This window comes from Sarcophilus harrisii, chromosome 3, assembly GCF_902635505.1.
Source record: "Sarcophilus harrisii chromosome 3, mSarHar1.11, whole genome shotgun sequence".
Lineage (NCBI taxonomy): Eukaryota > Metazoa > Chordata > Mammalia > Dasyuromorphia > Dasyuridae > Sarcophilus > Sarcophilus harrisii.
Window position 1 is genome coordinate 361,225,564 of NC_045428.1, and position 26,698 is coordinate 361,252,261.

The window sequence follows — 26,698 nt, forward strand, 5'->3', positions numbered from 1 at the left end:
ACAAGTCTAACTTTGTCACTCCCTTATTCAAGAAGTTTCAATGACTGCATTATTTCTTTATTGACTCCAGGATAGAATTCAAACTCTTCCACTTGGCATTTAAAGCCATTTATAATCTAGCAATAATTTATCATTCCAATCTAATTTTATTCTATTCTCTCTCACATATGATATTCCAGTTAAACTAGTCTAATCTCCCACTGCTGTGCCTTTGCACAGGTGCCCTCCAGACCTTCCCTCATCATCTCTATCTCTTAGAATCCCCAAGTCCCCAAAGTCTATTTCTTACCTGAGGCCTTTCCTAATTCCCCCTAGTTATTAGTGTTACTTCCAATGAACTATTACACAAAATAATCCATAATCATCAAACGAGGAAACATTTGTTAAACCATTGCTATGGTTCTGTTTTTCAGTTATGTCCAACTCTTCAGGACCCTATATGGGATTTTCTTGGCAGAGATACTGGAGTGACTTGCCATTTCCTTCTCTAGCTCATTTTACCAATGAGGAAACTCAGTTAACCACAGTAAAGTGAATTGCTTAGGGTCACACAACTAGTAAGCTTATGGGACATATTTGAGCTCAGGAAGAGAAGTCTTCTGACTTTAGGCCTGACAGTCTATCTACTGCATCACTTAACTGCCCTGCTTTGGTTCTAACATGGTACTAACCATTATGCCAGGAAATAGAAATAACAATATAAGTCCCTGCCCTCAAGAAATTTATGCTCTAATGGGAAATGTTTTCTTTCTTTCCTTTCTTTCTTTCTTTCTCTTTCTTTCTCTTTCTCCCTCTCTTTCTTTCTTTCTCACATTTTCTTTCCTTCCTTCCTTCCTTCCTTCCTTCCTTCCTTCCTTCCTTCCTTCCTTCCTTCCTTCCTTCCTTCCTTCCTTCCTTTCTTTGTTTCTATCTATCTATCTATCTATATTTTGCATTGACTTTTCTGTGTCCATATAATTTCCCAATTCCCTCTTCCTCCCCAGCCCCAGAAAAAATATGAGCTCCTTGAGGGCAGAAATTGTTTTTGTTTCTGTATCTCCAGTAATTAGCAATAGTGTCTAGCATATAGTAACTATTTAATAAATGCTTGAGTTTTATTTTGCTGAAATAACCAAACCAAAGAGAGGTTAAGCTCAAGGTCACACAGCTAATTTGTAGCAAGCCCAGGACTATAATTTAGGTGTCCTGACACCTCATCTATCTCATGCCTTCCTTCCTGTCTTTCCATTGCTATACCCTTGGTAGGGCTGCCAGTTTTGAGTAGATAGTTCCAGATGCAAACTCCAAAAATCTCTTCTGCAGTGTCTGATCCTGGTCCTTGTGAGGACCAATTTATGAGGTAAGGAAAGTGCTAGAAAGACTTGGAAGATGAGCCTCCTGGGTAGCTTACCTGGCATTCTGGATACATGCTTTCCCAGGGATAAAATGTCCCTGGGCTGTCTTGTCTAGGACTTCCTCCTATCAAAGATAATCCAGCTGTCATTCTCCAAGCTTCCCTATCTCATCCAGCTGAATTTCATTGCCTTTCTGGAAAATCTCTGGGGATTTGGCCTCATTTCCAGCCAGACTGGAAAAAAAATTTCTGAGCTATCACCCTGGGATCCTTGGGATTTGCTTTCAACATCCAGTTTACCTCAGTGAATATTTCACTGATGAAATTTGATTTGATTCAGTTCAACTTGTCACTTTTCTTAAGAGTACCTACTGTGAGCATAGTGCTATGGTATGACCAGGAGAAAAACAAATTTTAAATAATACATAGGTTCTGATTTCCTGGAGTTTATATTCTAGTAGGATGATAAGGCAAACACAATATAACTATTATACAAAATGATACATGACAATCAACCAAGTGCTAAATACTGTATCAGGAACTGGGGATACAAAGATATAAGTGATAGTCCCTACCCTCAGGGAACTCATACTCTTAACAGGGGAGACAACATGGATACATGTAAACACATCAAGGCATAGCCAAGACGTGTAAAGCAGATACAAAGTATTTGCATAATAGAGGAGTAAAGTGCTCTATGAGATCTGAGGAATCTGGGAAAGTTTCTTGGAAGAGGTGGAAGTTGTGTGAAGAGTGGTATAGGAATTTAACTCACAAAGCTTAGGAAGGAGGGCATTGAGACAATGGAAATAGTATGAGCAAGAGTGACAAAAGATTAACTCATATTAACTCATAGCTCTAAGGAATGGAAAAAAAGGAGTACAAAATGTTTCATTGTACAATTTAGTTCAAATATAGCCTATGTGGAAGAGAGTAACATGAAATAAAGTTAGAACATTAATGGAGATCACCATTACTTTCTTAGAAAGTAGCCAGGCTAATCAGCTCTTGTTTTCACAAGGATAATTAAGAGCTAGCAGATCTTGGTTCTGCTGGTGGGTCTTGTTATTGGAGGTGGATCCTACCATTATAGAATGCTTTCTGTGTACAGTGATCAGATGACTAACCAGATGGCTTTTTTTTTTGCATAATTCATTTTATTCACTGCAGAGTAAGCATATACTAAGCAATTAAGCCATCGTCTAAATCTACATGAGGATCCAGATGGCTTTTTGTTCTTTACCTTATTCCTGCATATTCTTTACCATCTATGAATGGGGCAAACCAAATCCCAGAGAGGGAAATGAATTTGCCTTAGGACACCCAGCAATATGGTACATGATTCAAATCTGACTCTCTATTTTTTCTTTTTCTTTTTCTTATACCAGATAATATTATCTCCTTTCACTCCAAAATGAGCTTTTAGCTTTTCTGGTAAAAATTGTCTTTGGAGACTTGTTAGACAAAAGAACTCAGGTGAGGTTCCAAGTCCCTTCCTTCTTCTTTCTCTCTCCTCTCTCCCTCACTCTTTGAAACTCTTAGGTAGGTTCCCCTTGAAGAATGGGAGAAAGGACAAGAACTTTAATTGCAATACATATATCTGCATTGCTTTGTAAATATTTTTTAAATAACACGATCCTACTGAAGACCTCCTATTTCCCTCTCTAAATGCATTCTTTCCTTTCCCAGCTTCTGGGGCTATTGATGACCACATGGGACTCAAAAGCTTTCTGGAGGAGGCCTGGCACCATGCTGCCCAAGTCATTGGGTTCTGCATTCTGCTGCCCTCTCCTCCCCATTGGAAAATGAAGAAAATTCCAGTTTTCCTACTCTTCTTAGCATTAGGAATGGAAAAATCATAAGAGTTCAGCCTCTTGAATGTCTCTAGGAATCAGAGATGACTCTGCTGTGCTCATGTCCCTAAGAACAAAGTTGGAAGCAGAGTGACAACATATTCTTAGGAGTAACCAGTGGGGGTGTTTTAGACCAGTGGAGCCATTATTAACTCATAGCTCTAAGGAATTTTATAAGGTAAAGTAGCTTGGAATATGTGTGGCAGGCAGTTGGCACAGTAGATAGAAACTTGAGCCAGGAGTCAGGAGGACCTCAGTTTAAATTCAGCCTCAAATACTTCCTAGCTCTGTGACCCCTGGGCAAGTCCTTTAACCCTGTTTGCCTCAGTTACTTCATCTATAAAATGGGCTACAGAAGGAAATGGCAAACTACTCTAATATCTCTGCTAAGAAAACCCCAAATTAGGTCATAAAAAGTTGGATATGATTGAAAAATGACTGAACAACAAAAAGTTTGGATAAAGTCAGTTGGATTTCAATCTTATTTCTATCACTTGTTATGTATGTGACTTTGGCCAAATCATTTAATTATTTTGATCTCATTGCTCTTCTGTGAAGTGAAAGGGTTGGGCTAGATGACTCCAAGGTTCCTTCCAACTATGATCATATATATTTATAGTAACTCTACTTGACTTTGGCATTCATGACCCTATAGATGCCTTCAGCAGATTTGAACTTGGAGAGATAGGGTAGCTCATAGGATTCCTAAACTTCTTCCTTTCTCTAGTCATTATATGTGTGTGTGAATGAACACATATGATCCTAGTTTGTTTCTGGAGTAGGGACCTTAAAGGCTATTTAGTTTAATTATCTAACTTCCAAATGGGACCAAAGAGAACTTGTGTTTTTCTCAAGGATATATATCTATCTAATCATCATCAAAGCTGACATTTGACTACAGATTCTCTGATTCCAAATCCAGTATACTCTGTATTATACACATACATGTATACATTTAAATCATGGAGACCAATTGAAAAAAATAGGACTTTATCCATTATTCTTTCATGGTTTCCATAAGCAATTACTTAAATATATAGTGTCTGTGTCTCTCTCTCTCTCACACACACACACACACACACACACACACACACACATTCATATACTCCTAGTATACTCAGCTAGGAAAGGAGAAGGAATCTGCACTCACTTGATCCTAGTGTCTGATTGTCCAGGAACATCAGAAAGTGGACACTTTTCTTTTTGCTGAGTCCCAAATTGATTTTCTGCTGGGATAGAATTCAAAACTTGTGTTTTTAATAACTATAACCATATTTTATCTTTGTGCAAAAACTCAGGGGTTTCAACAGAGACTGTCTGATGGGAACTAGCCAGTTTCTTGCGTCCCTCATGTCTGTCTTTCTGGAAATAGAGGACTGATGAAAGGGTAGATGAGAATGGGAGCAAGAACATGTGATAGGGTGACCTAAGGAAACTCTATTTTCCTCTTTAATCCCAAACATGTGGGTCATATTAAGACTGAGAACAATATATATATATATATATATATATAATTTAAATTTATATATATAATATATTATATATATATATATAATTTAATTATATATATATAATTTATATATAAATTTATATATAATTTATAATATATAAAATTTAATTTATATATATAAATATATATATAATATATATAATTTAATTTATAAATTATATATATATAATTTATATATATATAAAATTTAATTTATATATATAATTTATATATATATAATTTAAATTTAATATATAATAATTTATAAATTTAAATATATAATTTAAATTTAATAAATAGATTTATATAATATAAATCTTAGTATAAATGACCTCTCGAAAGTTACATAGCAAAGTCTAGCAAAAGACTTTGGACTCACAAGATAGGATTTTTACTTTGTTGTACAGGTGACTGAGTCAGTCTTGTGGGTCCTCAGAGGGTTTCTGCTCTCTTCTCTCTCAGGCCTTTTAAACCTGGAGAAGCTGCTCAGACAATTCCTTATCTCCAAGGACACGCTCTCCGTCAGGATGCTGGATGACAGCCGGGATCCTACTCCACTCCTCAAGGAAATCCGGGATGACAAGACAGCCACCATCATCATCCATGCTAATGCCTCCATGTCCCACACCATCCTCCTGAAGGTAGGGAGCTGGAGCTGTGAAATAAGGAGATAGGGTTCAAGAGAAAGGTCTTTTTTTCACCAGCATTTGCTCTCATTGCTGCCTCCAAGTGATATTTCTCCTTGAATCACCCCACTGCATAGATTGAATCCCCTTCATCTTACTGCCTCCCTCCTTAATGATTTTTCATTTATATAATACATTATAGTTTGTAAGATGTTTGGCCAGTGAAAGTGAAAGTATTATTATAGTCCCATTTGACTTATGAAACTGAGGCCAAGACATGCCCCAAATCACAGTTAGCAAGTAGCAGAGCTGGAATTTGAACTCCTATTTCCTAACTAAAAATAAAAAGTATTAAGGAAGGTAAAAGCATATTTCCTGGCTTAAAGGACCATTGCATTAAAAATTTAGAATTGGAGGGGAGCTTCCTTTTCCAGATGAGGAAAATGAAGCCCAAGGAGCTTAAAATGATTTGCCCAACATCACATAAGCAGCAAGTGAAAAAGCTTGGGTTTGAATCCAGATCATTCCATTCAAATCTAGCTGTAGTTATGCCAGTTACAGTTTGGAAATAGAAATGAGCAAACCTAAGCAAGTGGCTATGGGGAACAGAGTGTGTGAAGGACAGTTAAGACTGTTTGACTTTTTAGAAAATGTATAAATCTTTACTTGGACTTGTAAGGTTGTGTGTGTGTGTGTGTGTGTGTGTGTGTGTGTGTGTGTGTGTTGGGAGGGTGAAAAGTAATACATAGTTGGTAGAGAAAATGAAAAGGAGGAATGAAAAAAAGGCCTGTTTGATGGTTTATAGGCAGAAGGAAGTAAATCAATTGTGGGAGATATTGGAGCAGGTTTCCAGAGTTACTCAGAATTGGAAGAGACCTTGGAGAACCTCTGGTCTAATTCCTGCCTGTTCAGGAAAAAGACTTTTCCTCTCCATTACCTTACAATGGAACTGAAGTCCATTCTGGGCATGTTTGTATTTGCAGTCATATCTGACTCTTAATGACCCTATTTGGGTTTTCTTGGCAAAGATACTAGAGTGCAGCTAATTTTATATAAGAGGAAACTGAAGCAAATAGGATTAAGTGATTTATCCAGAATCATACAGATAGTAAGTATCTGAGAGCAGATTTGAACTCAGGAAGAAGAATATTCTTCACTCCAGTTCTAGTCCTCTATTCACTGTGCTGTTTATCTGCCCAACTCTGGCCATAATATATGACAAAAAGACGCAAGTTAGATTTTTGAGACACCCTGTAGAAAAGTCTCCAAGTTTGTTATTCCTAAACTGAGGGGATAGTAGATGTTGGGGCAGTTCCAAACAGCATTTTTCTCTGTGTCTGGGGAGTCATAGGATCATAGATTGGTTATTTAGTAGTGTCTGACCCTGTGTGATCCCATTTGGTTTTTTTCTTGGCAGAGATACTGGTGTAATTTGTCATTTTCTTTTGTGATTCATTTTATAGATGAGGGAACCAAAGCAAACAGGGTTAAGTGATTTGTCCAGGGTCACTCAGCTAATCCTGTGTCTGAGGCTAGATTTGAACTCAGAAAGATGAGTCTTTCTGATTCCAAGCCCAATGCACTATCTTCTGCACCATCTGCCTGCTTCACAGATCATGGATCTAAAGTCCATCTAGCACAAAGGGAGGGGTTAGAACCCAAAGGAGGGACAGTGTCCAATGCAGAATAGAATGTATTTGATTGAGAAGTTGACCTGAGAGTTGAGAAGAGATCTGAGAGCAAGACAGACAGTTTTCTTTGAAGTCTTCCTGAATCAGAAGCACTACAGCCAAGCCTTTCCAGGGCTTCCTGGTCCATCCTAATGCCACTTTAATTGTACATTTAAGTACATCTTACTATCTTAACCTGAAGACTTGATTCCTATTTACCTCTTGATGAGAATGAGAAGCCAGCCAGACCCTGAGATTATTGTCTCCCCTTCCTATTCTCCCCTCACCCACATTTTTTTGTCTTGGAGTTAATAAGAGATTTGAATGAGTTTTTCTTACCGAGGGCTATCCCTTCAGCCCGTTGCTATAGTAATTTTCCACTGCTCCAAAGCATTGCTTTCCCAAATGCGTCCACATTTGCGTGTTCACACACACACACACACACACACACACACACACACCCTCCTTAAGTGCAGGTTTTTCTTTTGCTTCTTCCTCTCTTATCCCCAGGACCATGACCAGTAAAAACATCAAGGCTAAAGGAGATCCACAAGTGTAACTTAGCTGGAGGGACACCCTGTACAAAGTACACAATGGGGCAAAGCTTAGAACAGAATCTGAGGGCCTAAAATCCATTCTTATCTCAAATGCTAAAGTTTAGTCCTCTCATGCTGGCATTCTCTGGAAGGTGGTCTCCCTACCAGTCCTAGTAGTTTTAACTCAGTGATTATTAGGAATCTGATTCTTTTCCCTGAGAAGGAAGCCTGTGTGGATCTATAACCTGCTTCATCCTTGAGCAGTCATAATTCCTACAGCTAGACTGATCCAATTCAATAGACATGTATTAAACACCTATTGTATACAAGGTACTGGACTTGGTGTAGGAAACACCAGGGATCAAATACCATTTAAGGCACTTAGCCATAAAAACATTTAACTTCTCTGTCTCTTGGTTCTTTCAATCTCTAAAATAAAGGAGAGGCAACTACTTCTTCAAAAGGCTTACATTCTTTTTTGTAATCATTAAATTGTTTCAGTAATGTCTAACAATTTGTAACCCCATTTGGGATCATATTGGCAAATATACTGGAGTGATTTACCATTTCTTTCCCCAGCTTATTTTACAGGTGAAGGAGATTAAGTGACTTGTCTAGGGTCACATAACTAGTAAATATCTGAGATCAGATTTGAACTCAGGAAGATCAATCTTCATTTTCAGTCATGTCTGACTCTTAAAGATACTGTACTTGTTTGCCATTTCTTTCCCCAGCTTATTTTATAGATGAGGAACTGAAGCAAACAGGGTTAAGAGACTTGTCCAGGGTCACACAGCTACTAAGTGTCTAAGGCTGGATTTGAATTCGGGAAGATGAGTTAGTTTCCTTGAGTCTAGATCTGACACTCTATTTACTGTGCCACATAGCTGCCCCTACATTCTACTGGGGGAATACAACATGTAGAGAAACACAATCTGCTGTCTTTGTTAGGAAAGTAGGAGACTAAATTGGGACTGAGCAGGTAAAGTCCTTCCAGGCTACTGGTAGGATGTCCTTCAGAAGGGTTGAGTGCCTTATCAAGGTTTCCATTAGAAACAAGCATGTGGGACTCTCATCACAGCAAGACTTCAGGACTTTCCTTCCTCTTCCCTTTCTACAGGGCTTCAATTGCTGATAGCCAGACTCTAGCAGCAATATTGTATCAAGGTCCTTGGAGGGGAGCACTGTAGAACTCAGTGACCCAAAGCTCTTCAATGGGAATATAGAGAGGAGTGAGACATTAGAGATAACTGAGTCATTTTACAGATGAAAAGAATGAAAGCCCAGAAAGATGGACAGCATCGAAACAAGGTCACATAGGTAGCAAGTAACCTGATCTGGAATTCAAACTGAGGTCCTTTGATTTTGAATGCTTAATTCTTTCTAGTATATAATGGAACAGGGACAGATCTGACTTAGGCCAGGGCAATCTGGGGAGAGCAAGGCTGTTGAGCCCTGGGCTCCCTAATGCCCATACCTGTGTGATTGTTTGGGGTTTGGCAGCACAATTGCTACATCCTGAATCAAAAGGATTTGCCGAGTAATCCCTTACCTTATTGAGTAGTTGGTTAAGTTACCAAGTTCTTATTTATTCCAAATCCTAATCTTTTAAAAGTCAGGATTTCGTGTCTTTTGTCTTTAGAATGGTAGCTTTCACAAAATGAATTTTAATCATTTGAGCTATACTCTCTCTTCACTAGGTAATGTCCTCCTGGGTTAGTGGCTGGCAACATTTCCTCCTTCCCATACCTTGTTAAAAGCTTTATCAAAGAGAGGTCACAAAGACCCAAGTCAAAGAATCATGAGTTTTAGAACTGTTTTGACTTTTAAAAGCCTGCTAGTCCAATCTAGTCCATTTTTTGGGTGAGAACCTTATGAATGAGAAAACTGAGGTCCATAGAGAGGAAGTAGCAAATTAATGTCAGAATTGTCACTAGAACATGTGTCCTGGCTCCTCACTCTCTTTCTATTATTTAATTTATTTCTTTGCTTCTATCTCAAAAAGAAAAAAAAAATCTTGTCTTTTTCCCTCCTTGTGACTTTTCCTGGTAGAAAAACATATTCTCTCTATAAGCCTACATTGTAAGAACACTAGCTTCAGTGGTCTCTCAGTGGCCTTGGGGTGACAGATACATGATAAGAGTCTTCCATGCAGTCAGGGAGAGGCATGGGCACCAGGGAGAAGGGGACTCATTATTTATCTAATCTACTTGTCTGTTTCTATAGCACCTGTCAGCCTCATACCCAAGTACGTTGACAAGAAAGGTTGATCAGGGACAAAAAAAATCAGAGAAGAGAGAAAAAGAGTGCCCTAGAGGGCTGTGTTTTCCTCTCCATCCCCTTGACCATAGGCAAGGGCTGGAACAGAGTCAAGATTTTCTACTCTCCAACGTACAGAAGAGGGTAGACCACTTAGTGAGAGTGATAAGGATTTAGACATTGCAAGTATAGTCACTTTCCAGTGAGTTTTTCTCTCTCTAAATCTCGTTTTCTTCTCCTCTTTTTTTCCCAGGCAGCTGAACTGGGGATGGTTTCAGCCTATTACACATACATCTTCACTAATCTGGTAAGACATTTTCATACTTATCCCTTCTTCATTGAGATTCTATTAATTAGTGTTGGTGGGCTATGAATGACTATGGTTCAGGAACTAGGCAGTAGGGGAAGGAAAAGTGAAAGAACTCAAGTAAACCCTGGGTTCTAATATTTTGGAAAATGTAGGTCTGTTGAGATCCTTAAATCCAGTGATTTCTTTAAAAAGTAGTTGGAAAGATTCAGGTGAGACTATAGGAAGGACTTCCTGACCAAATTACTGGAATAGGATAACATTGGTGGAATGTTCATTCTTTGGAAGTCTAAGAGAGCTACAAAGATGCGGTGAATAATAAAATAAATCGCCTATTCTATTGGGATCCTCAAACCCAATCATTTTTAAACTTTATATTAAAATACAAATCTAAGGGGAAGGGAATCTAATATGTCTAGGCAATGGGAGGGAAGAGGACATTTTTACACTTTTGCAGGATTATGAACAGATCTTATTTTTTCTTTTTACTGTTGGTGTTCCTGGTATTCAGCATTTACATTCTTTTGTGAGAAGCTTTCCCTAGTCCCCCAAGCCAATAACAACCTTTCCTTTCAGACTTCACATAACTATGTTTGTGCTTCTTTTGTGCATTTTTAAAATATAATAATGTTTCTTGTAGCTATCTGTGTGTGTATTTAGTCCCTCCATTAGATAGTTAGCTCTACAAAGGCAAGGAACATGCTTTATGTAACTGTATTTCCTCAGCATCTACCATGGTGCTCTACACAGAGACTTTTGATAAATGTTAGCTGAATGAAATAATGAATGAATTTTCAACTTTTTAGGCCAATTTCAAGGTGAAGAAGTAAGGTGCAACAGATGGAAATGACTGAGAATCACAAAATCTTTGAGTTAAAAGGCTAAGGTGATCTTAGTTATAGTCTAGAGTCTGCAAATTTGTGTTCTTAATATTTTGGTAACTATTTCCTTGGTAATTCTCTGTATTTTATTTTGTACATTTAAAACCATTATTCTTGGAAGGGATCCATAGACTTCACCAAGCTGTCATAGGGGTTCATGACAGCAAAAAGATTAAGAACCCTAGAACTTAGGATCTTGAGCAATGGAATAGAATTACATGGTAGTTCTGGTCTTCTCATTACTCTTCCCTATTGCCCACTTACTACTTAGTTTGGGGGATGTAATAAAAAGACAAAAACAGTCCCTGATATTAAGGTGCTCCCATTCTAATGGTTTGTTGAATTAAATTTATCCAAACAGCTTCATTTTACGGATGAAAAACCTGAGACCCAGAATGGTTAATCACAAGGTGACATAGGAAAACAATTAGAAAGTCTTAACTAAGTCAAGAAGTAGCATTAGAATCCATTGCCAATATTCCACTCTGAATCAAATAATTTGCTAATTCTACAGTCTAACTACTAAGAATATTTCATGTTTATATTGTAACAAAGGGTCTGGTTTAGACTCTAGGAAGGACTTCCTAGTGGGCTTCTTTCCTGTAAGTAGGGGAAAAGGAGAACTTCTCTATTACTTTGTATGATCTAGAAGCAGTGATGAACTGTGTGATTTTTGCTTCTCTGTAGTCCCAAGTGTCTATGTACACATACAGATCATAAGCGAGGCAGCTGTGAAATTACATGGAGCATTCTAGGATCTTAAAGGTAGAAAGAATGTTAAGGGTCATTTAATCCAATCCTCTGCCTGATGCAGGCAACTCTTCTACAGTAATTCCCATAGTCTATGTTCATACACTTCCACTGCCATGTAATTTGGTAGATTATTATGAACAGAGGATTTCTTTTTGTTCCTCATTGCCCTACCTGTTTACTAATGGCAAACAGTGGGGACAAAAGCTCTCCTGATTTTCTGGTGAGAACTCCCTCTTTAAATCAGTGCATTAGCATGTAAACAAGGAAAGAAGAATTAGCTTGTTCCCACAGCCACACAGACATGTTCACTTAAAATAAGGCAGGATCCAGGGAGCACCTGGGCAAGTTGGCAAGAGAGTAAAGAGAGAGATTAAAGTACAATTTCATTCTACCTACAGTGCATATGAGAAACAGAAGAGAAGAGGAGTTACAAAGAAAATAGGCATGCCAGGGGTAGTCCCACACAGTGCTGGTCCATCAAAGGTACTATCAATATTCAACATTCCCCCTTCATGGAGGCAGGGAGTCACAAGGGTAATGGCACAGATGGGAACTTAGCCTCAACAGTTATGTTATAAGACATTGCATTTAGGATCACAATGATGTGTATTTTATTACCTGGAGGTTTTTTTTCATAAGAATGCCCTTTTTAAATTCCAATTTTTATTCATTTAACTAAGATGGATCAGATCCAATACTGCTTGGAGATAGGGGAAGGGATGAGATGACCTCTGGTATTGCCTTTCTGATTGACAGAATCAATAGGAATAAGATATTTTGAAGTCTGTGTGCAGGGAGAACAGGGCAAAAAATAGTAGCACAAATGATACTGTTCAGGTAGCAAAGGAAAACAGAAAATAGAACAGTTACAAGACCCAGTGAAGGTTCTGGAGTCCACATGAGCGTTCCGCTTGCTGAGACAAGACGAGACAGACATCTATTAGGAATAATAAAATGATTTCTGATCTCAGCAAGGGCCTTGTCCAGCCTAGTAGGAGCTTATAAATATTTATTTCTGCCAGCGTTAGTGTGCTGGAGAGGATGGGAAGTGGGGGCAGATGTGATTTCTGGCTAGTTGGAATGGGAGCCAGAAGAAGTCACTCAGGGAGAGAGAGGGGCCACAGAGATAAGTGAGCAGTCCTTAGATAGAGTTGTTAGTGTGCAGAATGGGTGTGGGAACTGACAGTAAGGGGAAATAGGGGGAAATCATCCATTTAAGGTGTGCCAGACTGCTTCACATCCCGAGTCACCTCATTCTAGTGCAAACAGCATCTGTCCCTAGTTGCAGTGATTACTCTCAATGCCCCAATTCCAGGCCATCCTCATAGAAGAGATTGTATCTTCCCAGGAACTCCTCCTGTCTCTGGGTCACCATTCTCCTTTCATGAAAAAATTATAAACCCACAATGCCTTCTTTTTCTTAGAATCCATTCCCTTTATTAATCTATCATGTATCTTTACTTAGCTTTATTTTGTATCTGTCACGTGTCCCCAAAGAAACCTTGACCAACGAAAGGCCAGGGACAGACTTTACTAGCTTTTTCTGTTTCCCACAGTACCTAGCCCAGTCCTCTTCACACAGTGGGCGTTTAATCAACACTTATCACTTAATCAACAACCTGAAAGATTTTTTTCTTCACTAGGAACCTGAATATACACACAAATGTGTGTGTGTGTGTGTGTGTGTGTGTGAATAAAGGAAGGAAGGGAAGGAGGGATGGAGGGAAATAGGGAGAGAGGAAGGAAAGAAAGAAGGAAGGAAGGGAGGGAGGAAGGAAGGAAGGAAGGGAGGGAGGGAGGCTTCCAACTGACCAGTTCCAGGCCAGATTTACTCTGTGTATGTACACATACATACAGCTGATTTGGTAAAGCTATCTCTGTCTGTCTCTGTCTGTCTGTCTATCTATATCTATATTTATCTATGTCTATCTATCTATCTGAATGAGAGAAACAGGCACAAAGAATTATTGCCATATAGGAAATAAACACACATAGGTATGTGGAGGGAGACAGAGACATAGAGAAAGAAGGAGAAAGGGAGGGAGGGAGAGGGACAGTGAGAGAGAAGGGAAGGAGAGAAAAAGGGGGGAGGGAAGGGGGAGGAAGGAATGGAGGGAGAGAGGAGAGAGAGAGGGAAAAGAGAGTGGGAGAAGAAAAGAGGAAGGGAGAAAGGAAGAATAAGAGGGAGAAATGGAAAGAAGGAGAGAGGGAGGGGATAGAGGAAGAGGAAGAAAGGAAGGGAGAGAAAGGGGAACAGGAGGGAGAGAGAGGGAAAGAATGAGAGAGGGATAGAGGAAGGGGAGAAAGGGAGAGGAAGAGAGGAAGGAAGAAAAGGCAAGGAGGTAAGGAGGGAGGGAGGGAAAGAGAGAGAGGGAGGAGGAAAGGAGGGTGAGAGGGAGGGAGGGAGGGAGGGAGGGAGAGAGAGAGAGAGAGAGAGAGAGAGAGAGAGAGAGAGATTGATTGAGATTTCATCAGTGTAAGGAGTTCTTGGTGAGTTCTTCTTTATTCCAAGATTAGCCCTTTATCTATTCTGCCAATTCTGCCTTCTGAAGGTTTTGATTTCCTTCTCTAAAGAACGAGAAGACAAGAATAGATGATATATAAAGTCCCACAATATATTTGTATGTATTGTATATCAGCATAATAAAACTGAAGGACTGGAGTGGATCTCAGAGATCATTGAGTCCAATCTCCACCCAAAGCATGAATATACCATATCACACTAGTCCCCAGTGGACACTTGTAAGTGCTTGTGTAGAACTAATTCATTAGGGAGAGTGGGCTTATTTTCATCATAACTATCACTGAGAATTGCTCTCCAACTGCCACTAACAGGAAGATAGGTACAGGGTCCTTGGAAGTAACAGTACTTTTCCCCATACCACTAGTTGTACTTCCAACCCTACCTTTATACCATAGAGTCAAGTAACTCTACTGGAGAAGGATCTAACCATCCTTACCAAATGCCAACCAACTGCTACCCAAAGAGCAGGCAAGCCAGCCTATCTGAAGCAGCTAGGTACCCTGAAGGAGAGACTAAAGACAGAAAGTGGCAGACATGTCACCTCACCACTATCACTTTGACTGCCATCTCCCCTCACACCCTGATACAGATAGTCCAGGACCCTGAACCCAAGAACATTGTGCATAACAACATTTCCTTTGTTTGTACCTTTTGAAGTTTGTACCTTCAGCTTGTAGCATAGTGCAATGTACATAGTAAGTGTTCAATAAGTGCTTCATTCATTCACTGGCCCCAGAGGCAGTTCATTCCACTTGTGAACAGCTCTAATTGTTAGGAAATTTTTTCTTACCTTGAGCTAAAACCTACCTTTCTATTCACTTCTACCCTTTGGTCTCATTCTGCCCTCAGGGTCCCTACAGAACCAGTCTAATCTCTCTTCCACATGACAGTGCTTAAACTATTCAAAGGCATGTATCATGTTACCTCTTGAGTCTTCTTTTCTCCAGGCTAAACATCCCCAGATCCTTGATCTTCATATGGCATGCTTTCTTGTCTTCTCATCACCTTGGATGCCCTCCTCTGCATTCGTTCTAGCTTGTCAGAGCCTTTGTAAAATGGAGAGTCCATAATTAGACACAATATTCCACAATTCCTTAAATGTGGACCCACCAGGGTACAATGCAATTATAGTATCCTCTCTCCCCACTTCAGCTAATGTAGCTTAAGTTGGAGCAAATCATATCTATGATCACAGATTATAGGCTTAGAGCTGGAAAGGTTTCAAAAGCCATTAAATTGAACTCTCTTAAACTGAGGCAAAGAGAAGTAAAATATCTTGCCCATGATCACACAGCTATTACTTAAGTCTCTGAGGCAGGATTTGAGCTCAAACCTTCCAAATTTTCAGTGCTTTAAGGCTAGTGTACTTTGCACCTTATCCTTCTTACAAAGGTATAGTTGGGCTCTTAGCCTAATTCTAATATTTTTGGAATACCAATTTTATAAGAGGCACTGTGCTAAGCATTGCAGGAGATACAAAGATGGGTATTGAATTGCCACTCCCCTCCCTAAGATGCTTACTACTTAAAATGAGAGGAGAATAAGATAAAAACTAAAATATATGCTAAAATGTAAGCAGGAAACTAAGGATAAAATAACTTTAGACGATAGAAGGATCTTAATACATTAAAAAAAAAATCTCTCATTAGGGTGTTTAGTAAACTTTGCCCTTACCTTTCCCCAAACCTTGTGATCATATGAGGTCATATATCTGGGTGGGCAGCAACCCATTCTGACATCATGTTATTAGGAGAGTACCTTTTTATTCCTCCATTTCCTTCTTGGGTTGGGGGAGATCTTTCATGCACTTGGATTATTATGAATTTGTTCAGCATTTATCTGCCTCTACACATTGCTTATACTGTTCCCTGTACTTAATATGTCCTCTTCTTCATCTTTGTCTGCTGAATTCCTACCCATCCTTTAAAGTGAACTCATGGGATTATAGAGTCCTAGAATATATCTGAAAGAGACTTAAAAGATGAATCTAGATGTTCTTAACCTAGGACCCATGGACTCCTAAGGAATTCACAGATCCCAAAAGGACCTCAGATCTTCTAGGGGTCCATAGATAGATTTCCAGGAGTTCTAATTTTCTATAAGGACTTAGTTAAAGGAGGAAAATGAGTTTTCATTTTCACTCACTTCTCACTGAAATTTAGAATTTCCTTCAATTATTTAAAAACATTATTCTGAGAAGGGGTCCTTAAGCTTCACCAGATTGCCAAAAGGATCCACAACTTAAAAAAGTTAAAAACCCTTCAATTCATTCAATTCCTTCCCCCATTTTTCAAAAGAGGAAACTGAAACATAGAGAGATCATAAATTGCTAATAAGTGAAAGCACCAAGGTCCAAACCAAGATCTTCTGATTCTAAGTTCTTGATTCTTTCTACTTTGCTGCTGACATTCATTCCACAAAGCTTTTGAGTCACTGAAATCATCAGCTCAATGAACTTCACATTGAGTTTTGTTCTTACCTCTCTAATGAATGAGAGACAATGTAGCATGGTGAAGAGGGTTGGGATTGTAGTCAGGAAGATCTGGTTCAAGTATTATTTCTGGCTCATACTAACAAACACATTGATAAACTTCTAAGTTTCTGAGGTAACTCTTTAAGGCCAGGTTACCAGTAATTTACGTATCTGAATAAGTACTCTCCAAATGGAGAGGTCCCCTATTTGATCATAAAACAAATTCAGATCCCACATCTATGTATTATTGTATATACTAGTTATTTGCTTTATATTTCCCTTTCCCCTGACATATTGTGATCAGAGACTAGCTATAGACTAAATTCTTTTTCTCCCCCATTAGTTAGAACATTGCCCTGTATATAGTGATGAATGAACAAATGAATAAAAAAATTGTCAAATACTTAGTGTGCAAAGTATTCTTCTAAACACTGGGGATTCAAATAGAAGAAAGATAGTCCTTACACTTAAAGAACTTATATTCTGATCTGCGGATGACACATATAGGGAGTCTGAATATTGTGAGGAAGAACGATACCAGCATGGGGGCAATGAAGCAGGTGAGAAGGAGATAGAGTTTGGGACAAGAATAAAGTAATACATGTCTGAAGTCCTTCTCAAAATAGTGGGTCCAGGGTGAGAATCACATTGAGGAAAGGAAAGCCCCAGGCTTTAAGTTTCCTGGGTTCTAGTCACATAGTAGGTGTTTAATAAATGTTTATTCATTGATTGATTTCTGGGCACCACAGCAAAGCAGTATTTTTGCAGAAGAATTCATTCACTAAACATTTATTGAGCATCTACTATGTATCAGGCAGTGTGCTAAGCACTAGGAATACAAAAAAAGGAAAAAACCAATCTTTACCCTGTAGGGAGAGACAATATGTAAACAAATATGTACAAAACAAGTTATTTTATTATATTTATATATTATGTATATTTATTATATACATGATAATTTGTAAATAATTATAAATGGACAACATTGAAATTAGGAGAAGTTCAGGAAGGATACCAGGTTTAAATGAGTCAATGAATCTCAAAGTCCTGTTATGGAACAAATGTGCCCACATTTTGGCATCAGAATAAGTGGCTCCAGAATCAGGAGGGTCAGGACTCCTGCGTAGGGCTTTAAGTTCCAATGCACAGTTCTTTTAGCAACCCTTTGAGGTAGGCAGTATAAGTAATATCCTTATTTTAAATATGGAGAACCCGAGGGTCAGAGAAAAGTAACATATCCAAAGCTTAACATCCATAAGCATGTGTTAGAGCTAGGAGTTTAGCTCGGGTTTCTGAGGTTCTTACCCAGGGCTCATTCCTTTGTAACAGAAAACTTCTGAATTGAATAGACTAACAAATTCTGTACTAGTTCAGTGTCAGAGAATCAGAAAGATATTACAGCTAGAGAGAACAAGACAGCAGCTTAATGTCTAACACAGAAGGTCAGATGCCTGGGTACCTATAGGAGGGGAAAGAACAGAGTATCAGTCAGCAGGAGGAGCATATGTTAAAGTCAAAGACACATGATCAGAGAAGCCATTCCCCTCCCCCATGCCCTCTACTCTAGGGCTTGACAGCAATCCCAGTAGACTTGTATTTGAAAATGGCCCATTGGCAGCCTGGTTAGAAAAGGTAGCGTAGAAGATCACTGTCACCTCCTGGCAAGTACATTTGGGCAACTGGGCAGCTAAGCTGGAATCAAGGGAAGTAGAAAGAGACAAGGGGTCAGGACCCATGGCAGGTCAGAAGCTAAGATGCCAAACAATAGCCAAAAGGATTCATACTATAAAGCAGGTAGGCAGAAGTTCAAAGTCTTGGTCAAGAACTAAAGGACAGAAGCAAAACTAACACTAACAGGTGTAGCTCCAGGGCAGATATAAACCTCTGGTTTAGGCCCAGGGCTACTTGCCTATGTATCCCATTGAAATGGGAAAAAATGCTAAAAATATCCATTCAATTTGATTTGACGGGTACTTATTAAGTGCTTATTGTGCCATGCTAGGTGGTACAATGGACAGAAAACTGGGCTAGGAATAAGGAAAGCTTATCTTCATGAATCCAAATCTGTCTTTAGATACTTGTCAGCTGTGTGACTCTGGGCAAGTCACTTAATCCTGTCTGCCTCAGTTTCCTCATCTGTGAAATGAGCAGAAATGGAAGACCATTTAAGTATCTTTTCTGAAAATAGACAAACAAATGTGATCACAAAGAAATAAATACAACTGAAATGACTAAGATACAATTAAAATTGTGTGCAGAGAGTACAACAATAGGTAATGGATTAAGGTCTTGTGTTCCTGAGAATTTATGATCTAGCAATGGGAAATGACCCCAGACACATAGTATGAGATTAATAAATGCATGCTGACAGAGTGACATGTACTCCTCAAAACTGTAATAGAAGATAATGCATGACAAGGTAGTTATCTAATTGAGGATCCAGGAAGGGTTTATAGAAAAGGGAAAGTAGTATGATTTATTGGAAAGTGGAACTGGGCTCAGAAGCCCTAGATTCAAATCTCATCTTTGCTACTGTCTTTTACTTACTGCATAAAAATACCTCTCTTCCTCTTCTGTAAAATGGGTATAATAACGTGTGTATATCACAGAGGGATTTTGAGAAGAGCATTTTGTAAATCATTAAATGTTCTTTCTCTGTGAGTTTATTCAAGGGGTAGCTAGAAAGAGATATAGCATAGCACAATAAGCAGAGAGCTGGCCTTTGAGTCTGGAAATATTGGATAGAACTACTTGGCGTTTTTTGGGGGGGACAATAGAATATGTGCATGGGACTTGTATAAAGCAAGGTTAGAGACAAAGCTTGACATGGTAGCCAGAGAACTGGCCTTTGAGTATGAAAATTCTGAATTTAAATTCCACTTGTGACACATCTTGTGTGACTCTGGACATGTAATTTGATAGCTCAGAATTCTCTAAGCTAAAAGTTATACCAAATATGCCAGTATAAGGGAGTTTCCAAGATCAATGAAATCCCAGGTCTGATATTCAAAGGGGTGGAGGGATATGGAACTAGAAAGCCAGAGTGGTACCAACTTATTATAGGTTTTAATGCCAAGCTAAGGATTTTGGATTTCAGTTAAATAATCATTGAATAATTAGTAATGAAGGAATGACAGAAGAAAGCCATGTCCAATGCCTTCACTTCTGACCTAGATCCCAGGACCTCCTGTCTTCTCTAGGAACTTGTTTCGTCAGTCATCCACTTTTCCTCTTGCCCTCTTTACTGGCCTCTTACCCACTGTCTACAAACTTCCTTATGTCTCCCACATCTTTTTTAGCAAAACTTAAACCCAAATAATAATTTTCCTTGCTATCCTTTCTAAATGTTGTGCTCTCTCTTTTTTCCTTTTGCTGGCCAGTTTCTAAAGAGAAAAATCTACATGTGCTGCCTCCATTTCTTCATCTCTCTGCAATCTGACTTGTATCCTCAACTCTGTGCTAAAACTGTTCTCCTTGAAGACATCATAACTTCTAGTTATAAAATATTGTGACCTTTTCTCAATCCTCACTTTCTTTGACCTTTTTACATCATTTAATACTATTAATCCCTCCCCCTTCAATTTAAAAAGAATGCATTTTTTAAGCACCTATGCTGGCCATGATATTTGTGGTAGACATGGGATATGTAAGGATTAAAATGAAAAAAAAAAAGATTGTCATCCCCTCATGATATTAAGAATAAAGACAATGTCAACTGCTAAGTAACTATAAGATAATTTGGATCACTAGTAGTTTCCTATTCTTAAAAGTTAAACTTAACAATTCAATAGTAGTTGATTAAGCATGTTTCATATTCAAGGTACTGACCCTTTTCACACTTGTATATTTATGCATGCCTGAAGAGAGAAACAGTGTTAACAATTAGGGAGGGGAAAAGCTTTTCGTAGAAAATGACACCTTATTTGAGCTTTGAAAGAATCTAAGGCTTCCAAAAGGTAGACCTTTTGGTCATGAGGAATGAGTGAGTATATGGGGTTAGAGGTAAAGAATGAATACATTTCAAACACAAAGCTCAGGTTGTGAAGACGTGACAATCAAAGAGAGAATATCATCAACAAGGCAGTTAGGTAGTATGCAAAGGAATATTGTGAACGAAATCTGGAAACTAGTGGAGGACTGTAAACATCAGAAGAATTTGCATTTTGTTCAAAAGGCAGTAATGAACCAAAGAAGCTTCTGGAGTATATGAAGGATATGGTCAGATCTATGTAATAAGGAAAATTATTTGGGCAGTCATGTTGGGAACAGGTTAGCTAAGAGAAAGACTGAAAGCCAAACAACCAATTAGGATGCTATTTCATTAGTCCAATGAAAGGTAAGGAGGACTTGAACTAGGTTAGTTATGATTTGGTTACAGAAAAGCAAACAAAATATGAGGGATACTGGGGAGGGGACCAAGAGATTCTGTCTGCATATGAAGAAAAAGAAGTAGCTCCCTTCTCTTCACTTTGCATTCATTGTCTTCCCATGGCTTCAATGATCACATTTGTGTGGATAACCTACAAGTCTATACATCCAGCATAGATCTTTATTCTGATCTCCAGTCCCACTTTCCCAACAATTTGATAGACATTTCCATCTGCTGCTGCCAAACTCAACATGTCCAAAAACTGAACTTGGCTTTTCCCAAAAACTTGTCCTTTCTTCTACCTTCTCACATTTCTTTTGTTGTTGCCACAATCCTCCTAATTTCCCCAGGTGGACAGTCTCACTGTTCTTTGATTTTCCCATTTTGCACATTTCCCACATCTAAACAGTTGTCAAACTCTGCGGATCCTCCCACTGCAATATTTCTCTCATTCATTCCCTCCTACTTACTCATACTGCTACTACCCTAGTACAACTTTCATCATTTCTTACCTGGACTGAAATAGACTTTTATTGTTTATTCATTTTTTGCTGAGGCATTTAGGATTAAGTGACTTGCCCAGCCTCACACAGCTAAGAAGTATTAAGTGTCTGAGACCAGATTTGAATTCAGGTCCTCTTCACTTCAGGGCTAGTGCTCTATCCACTTCGCCAACTAGCTGCTCCTGAAATAGACTTTTTAATTAGACTTTCTGACCTCAATCTCCTTTCTCCAATCCACTATTCATCCAACTTTCAAGATAATCTTCCTAATATATAGTTCTGAATATATTGTTTCCTAACAGTGTTAAAAACCATCAGTATTTCCTTATTACCAATAGGATAAAATACAAATTATTTACCCTATTTAAGACCTTCAATAAACTGATTCCTACCTATACTTCAACACACTTTGTTTATTCATAGACTCTATGTCTCTATTAAAATAAATGGATCTCTGGTAGTTTCCCACTCTTATTAGTTCAGTTTGACAATTCAGTGATGATAATTGATTAAGTATGTGTCATATACAAGGCACTGACCTTTTTCACATTTGTGTTTTCATGCATGATTGAAATCCAATCCTTCCATGTCTGTATTTTGAAATCCTTTGAACCTGAGCTAAGGCACTACCTCCTCCCTGAAGCCTTTCTTCATCCCCTCCCAAATGAAAGGGATTTTTGCCTTCTCAAATTTTGCATAACACTTTGGACTCTCCTTGGCCCCAATCCCATTCTACTGTATAGCATACTTATTGATGTACTTATCTTTTCTTCTCTATTTGATTGTAAATTTCTTGACCATATTACTTTTAAACTCTGTATCCCCAGCATCAAGCACAATGCCTTGATTAATTGTCTACTGAACTTAGTGTCCAGACCTTTGCATAAAGATTAATCTGATTGTAGTGTGAAGCATGGTTTTATAGACAAAGAGTATGGAAGGAGGAAAACCATGAGGGCTTTATAGTGCTCTAGGTGGTATCCATAGCTTGTTCTTAGGGCGTGGCAGTGAGAATAAAGACTAGGGGACAGGCATAAGCAAATAATATAGGTGAAATCAACAGGCCTTGGCAATTGGAAGTGTAAGTGATGAGGGAGAAAGAAGCATCAAATATAATTTCAACCAGTCAACAGTCAGTCAGTAAGCATTTTAAATGCTATATTTGAGACACTATGCTGAGTGCTGGAGATATAAAGAAAAGCAAAAAATTCCTGCCTTCAAGCAACTAACATGTCTGAGGTTCAGAGCATGGGATATAGGGCAAATAGCATCATTAAAGACAAAAATGTTGAAGTGTGAAGAAGAAGCAGGTTTTGAGCAGAAATTAGGAGTCCAGATTTGGGCATGTTTTATTTGAGGTGGCAATGGTATATCCACTGGAGATGTTTAGACAGTTGGAAAAGCAGATGTGGAGCTTAGATGAGAGGTTACTGTTGGGGATGGAAATTTCAGAATCATTTGTGTAGAGGTGGCAGTTGAAGTCATAGGAGTGGTAGAAATTACTTGTAGAGAAAGAATAAAAGGCAAGTACAGAATCTTAAGCAATATCGAAGAGACCTGAGATTTTGGTGACTCTCCTCTTTAGAGGAGAGAGCATCCAAAAGAAGAGGTAATCATCATATCAGATGTGGGAAAGAGATCAAAGGGGAAGAGGACTGAAAAAAGGCCATTGAATTTAGTAATTAGGAAATTACTGATAGAACTGAAGGAGCAGCCTTAGAAAAGTAATAGAAAAGGAAAATGGCTATTCTGAGATACCACTACACACCTCTCAAATTGGCTAAGATGACAGGAAAAGATGACAAATATTAGAGGGGATGTGGGAAAACTGGGACACTGATACATTGTTGGTGGAACTGTGAACAGAACCAACCATTTTGGAGAGTGATTTGGAACTATGCTCAAAAAGTTATCAAATTGTGGATACCCTTTGATCCAGCAGTGTTACTACTGGGCTTATATCCCAAAGAGATCTTAAACAAGGGAAAGGGATCTGTGTGTACAAGAATGTTTGTGGCAGCCCTCTTTATAGTGGCTAGAAACTGGAAAATGAATGGATGCCCATCAATTGGAGAATGGTTGGGTAAATTGTGGTATATGAATGTTATGGAATATTATTGTTCTGTAAGAAATGACCAGCAGGACGAATACAGAGAGGATAGGAGAGATTTACATGAACTGATGCTAAGTGAAATAAGTAGAACCAGGAGATCATTATATATGGCAGCAACTAGATTATATGATGATCAGTTCTGATGAATGTGGCTCTTTTCAACAATGAGATGATTTGAACCTGTTCCAATTGTTCAGTGATAAAGAGAGTCATCTACACCCAGAGAGAGGACTGTGGGAACTGAGTGTGGACTACAACACAGTATTCTCACTCTTTCTGTTGACGTTTGCTTGCATTTTGTTTTCCTTCTCAGGTTTTTTTCTTTCTAGATCTGGTTTTTCTTGGGTGGCAAGATAACTGTATAAATATGTATACATATATTGGATTTAACATGCATGTTAACATATTTAACATGTATTAGACTCCCTGCCATCTAGGGGAGGTGATGGGGGGAAGGAGGGAAAATCTGAAACAGAAAGTTTTGCAAGGGTTAATATTGAAAAATTACCCATTGATATGTTTTATAAATAAAAAGCTTTAATAAACAAATAATAAAAGGAAAATGTCAAGGCATGGGGGAATAAGTTATTGATGAAGTAGAGGACTCTTAATGGATTATAGAATTTAGAACTGGAAGAGACCTTAGAAATCTTCCTATCCATGGAATTCTTAATTTGAGGTCTATGAAGTTTTTTTTTAATTTATTATAAGTATATTTGAATATAATTCGGTTCCTTCTTAATCCTATGTATTTTATTATATTCATTTAAAAACATTGTTCTGAGAAAGGATTCACAGGTTTCACCAGATAACCAAAAGGTTCCATGAATCCTTTATTCAAAATCTTTTTTCTTACAGATAGAGAAATTAAGGCCCAAACATGAAGTGCTTTATTTTTTCCTAACCCCTCTATTATTAATGCTATCTCCTTCATCTTCAAATCTCTTTAATATTGTATCCCCTCAGTAAAATCTTGAGAACAAGGAAAACTTTTCATTCTGTCTTTGCATTCTCAGTGCTCAGCACAATAACTTAAATACAGTAGAAGTTTAATAAATTCTTATTGGAATTGAATTAAATTGACAAGGGCCTTTTGAATCTAAATTCAAGGATATTTCCATTACAAAACACTCCCTCTTGGATTTAGTGGACTAGAGGAACAGAAAGGCAAAATGATTGAGAGTTGGAATCTTGCCTCTGTAGCCTAGAAGGCCAATTTATATCTTAACGATCAAGTTGTCAATTTGTAGCCCATAAGAAGGGGAGATGAATGTAACAGTGGAAGTCCCCATTAGGTATTGTCTTCCTAGATAAGTTTAAAAAATTAAAACTAAAGAAAAAAACAGAAAACAAAAAAACCAAGGCTTTGGTGTTTCTTCTCCTGGCAAGAGTGGGTGCTGGCCCAAATGGCTCTGGCCAAACTCCCTCCAATGGGGCATGCATTATACCACTGGGATTTGAATGTGCTCATTCTGAACATTTGTCTAAGAGTGAGCCTCTCTCCTCTATCAGGCTGTGGGAACTGAACCCTCTTTAGGATTGATGGGAGTTTAGACAGAGGATGTGAAGAATTAAAGGCTGTGGAACTAAACCCAGTCAGCTGCTGAGACAGCAAAGGAAATTGGTATCATCTAAAGGGAAGAGGAGAAAGGCAAAAAGCAATTTCAACTAATAAATCTGGAGGGATTATCCAACCACTAATGAAGCCAGAGAGATTTCCAATCACGGCCTAATAGAAAAGATAAAATCATCTTAATCTATTGTCAGAAAATGTGGGCAGGGGCAGTGGCTGAGAGAAGAAGCTGTACTGGAGGAGAGGTGAGGACAGATTTTAAGATGCAGGTAGGAATGAGAGACAGAGCCAGTCAAACATGGGTGAGTCATTAACCACCAAAGGGAAGAGAGGCATGTTAATGCTGTGCTATGGGCAAGCTGCCTAGATGCTATGACCTTTCTATTTGAGTTCCTGAGAATGGAGTAATTATTGGGGCCGGCTTGAACCTCCTGTTTTGGATACTGGCTTTCCAGGAAGCTGCCCAGTTTTCAAATGTAGAACCATCCCAGTGGTTAGAGGCAAGCAGGAGATGGGAGGGGAGCAGCTAGGAGCAAGAAATCATTGATCTGCCCAGAGTTGTGGAGGATTTGCCCAACATGAGTTGATGGGAAGGGTATGTTTGGAGAGGAACAAAAGTTTTACCAGGCCATCAGTTTTCTCACATTCCCCAGGATTCTCTTGGAATGTTCCCAGAGGCTTCTGAAAGCACGGTCTGGCCATTTCTCTTTGCCAGTACATTGTATACACTTAAGAAATGTATGTTGGGTTGAATTGAATGAGGCAGCTGGACATGTAATTCCAAGATGGTATGAGGGAGAAAAGAGCAGTGGCAGAAAAATAGTTAGACCATGAACTCTTCCACCAATTCCATCACTAACTATCTCTGTAAATTCCCTTTCCTTTTCTAGGACTCATATGACTATTAGATATATGACTACCTCTATTCACTTCAATTTTCTCATCTGTAAAATGGGGATAATAAAAGCTCCTACCTAGCCCCTACCTCTCAGAGTAATTATAAAGGGAAAAAAGGAGTAATATTTTTAAAGCTCTTCACAAACCTTAAAATGTTATATAAATGCCTACCATCATTATTAAAATGATGAAATTGAACTAAATTAACTTTAAGGTCTTCTCTAATTTGAACATCGTCTGATTCTAATTGTTTTCCTTCTCCCTGCTATTCCTCACACACCTTCAGGGTTTAGAATATGCTTATTTGGTTAGTCATGGGACAACCTGCCTCTTGGTGAAGTCTCACAGCCAAAGAGCCTGTATTTTTACAGAGATCCAGGTTTCTGTATTTTTTTAGCCCTGCCAATAAGGAGGGAGCCTGGGAACTCTTTTGCAGGGTGTCCTTGTTTTTTCTGTCTCTCTAAAAAATCTTGAGATCCCAGAATCTCATTTCACTCACATAGGTAAAAGGAAGCTTAAGGATAAATCTAGTACCATAT

The 26,698-nt window shown here is 38.5% G+C and overlaps 1 protein-coding gene across 3 annotated transcripts in view; it reads left to right on the forward strand.

Annotated features, from left to right (window-relative positions):
- The window catches only part of GRIK4 (glutamate ionotropic receptor kainate type subunit 4), a 670,650-nt gene that overhangs the window by 429,327 nt on the left and 214,625 nt on the right, over positions 1–26,698 (forward strand). For all 3 annotated transcript variants that reach the window (XM_031960162.1, XM_031960161.1, XM_031960163.1), the window contains 2 exons: positions 5,138–5,316; positions 10,020–10,073. In XM_031960162.1, coding sequence (XP_031816022.1) covers positions 5,138–5,316; positions 10,020–10,073 — 233 coding nt within the window. The remainder of the gene's footprint in view (positions 1–5,137; positions 5,317–10,019; positions 10,074–26,698) is intronic.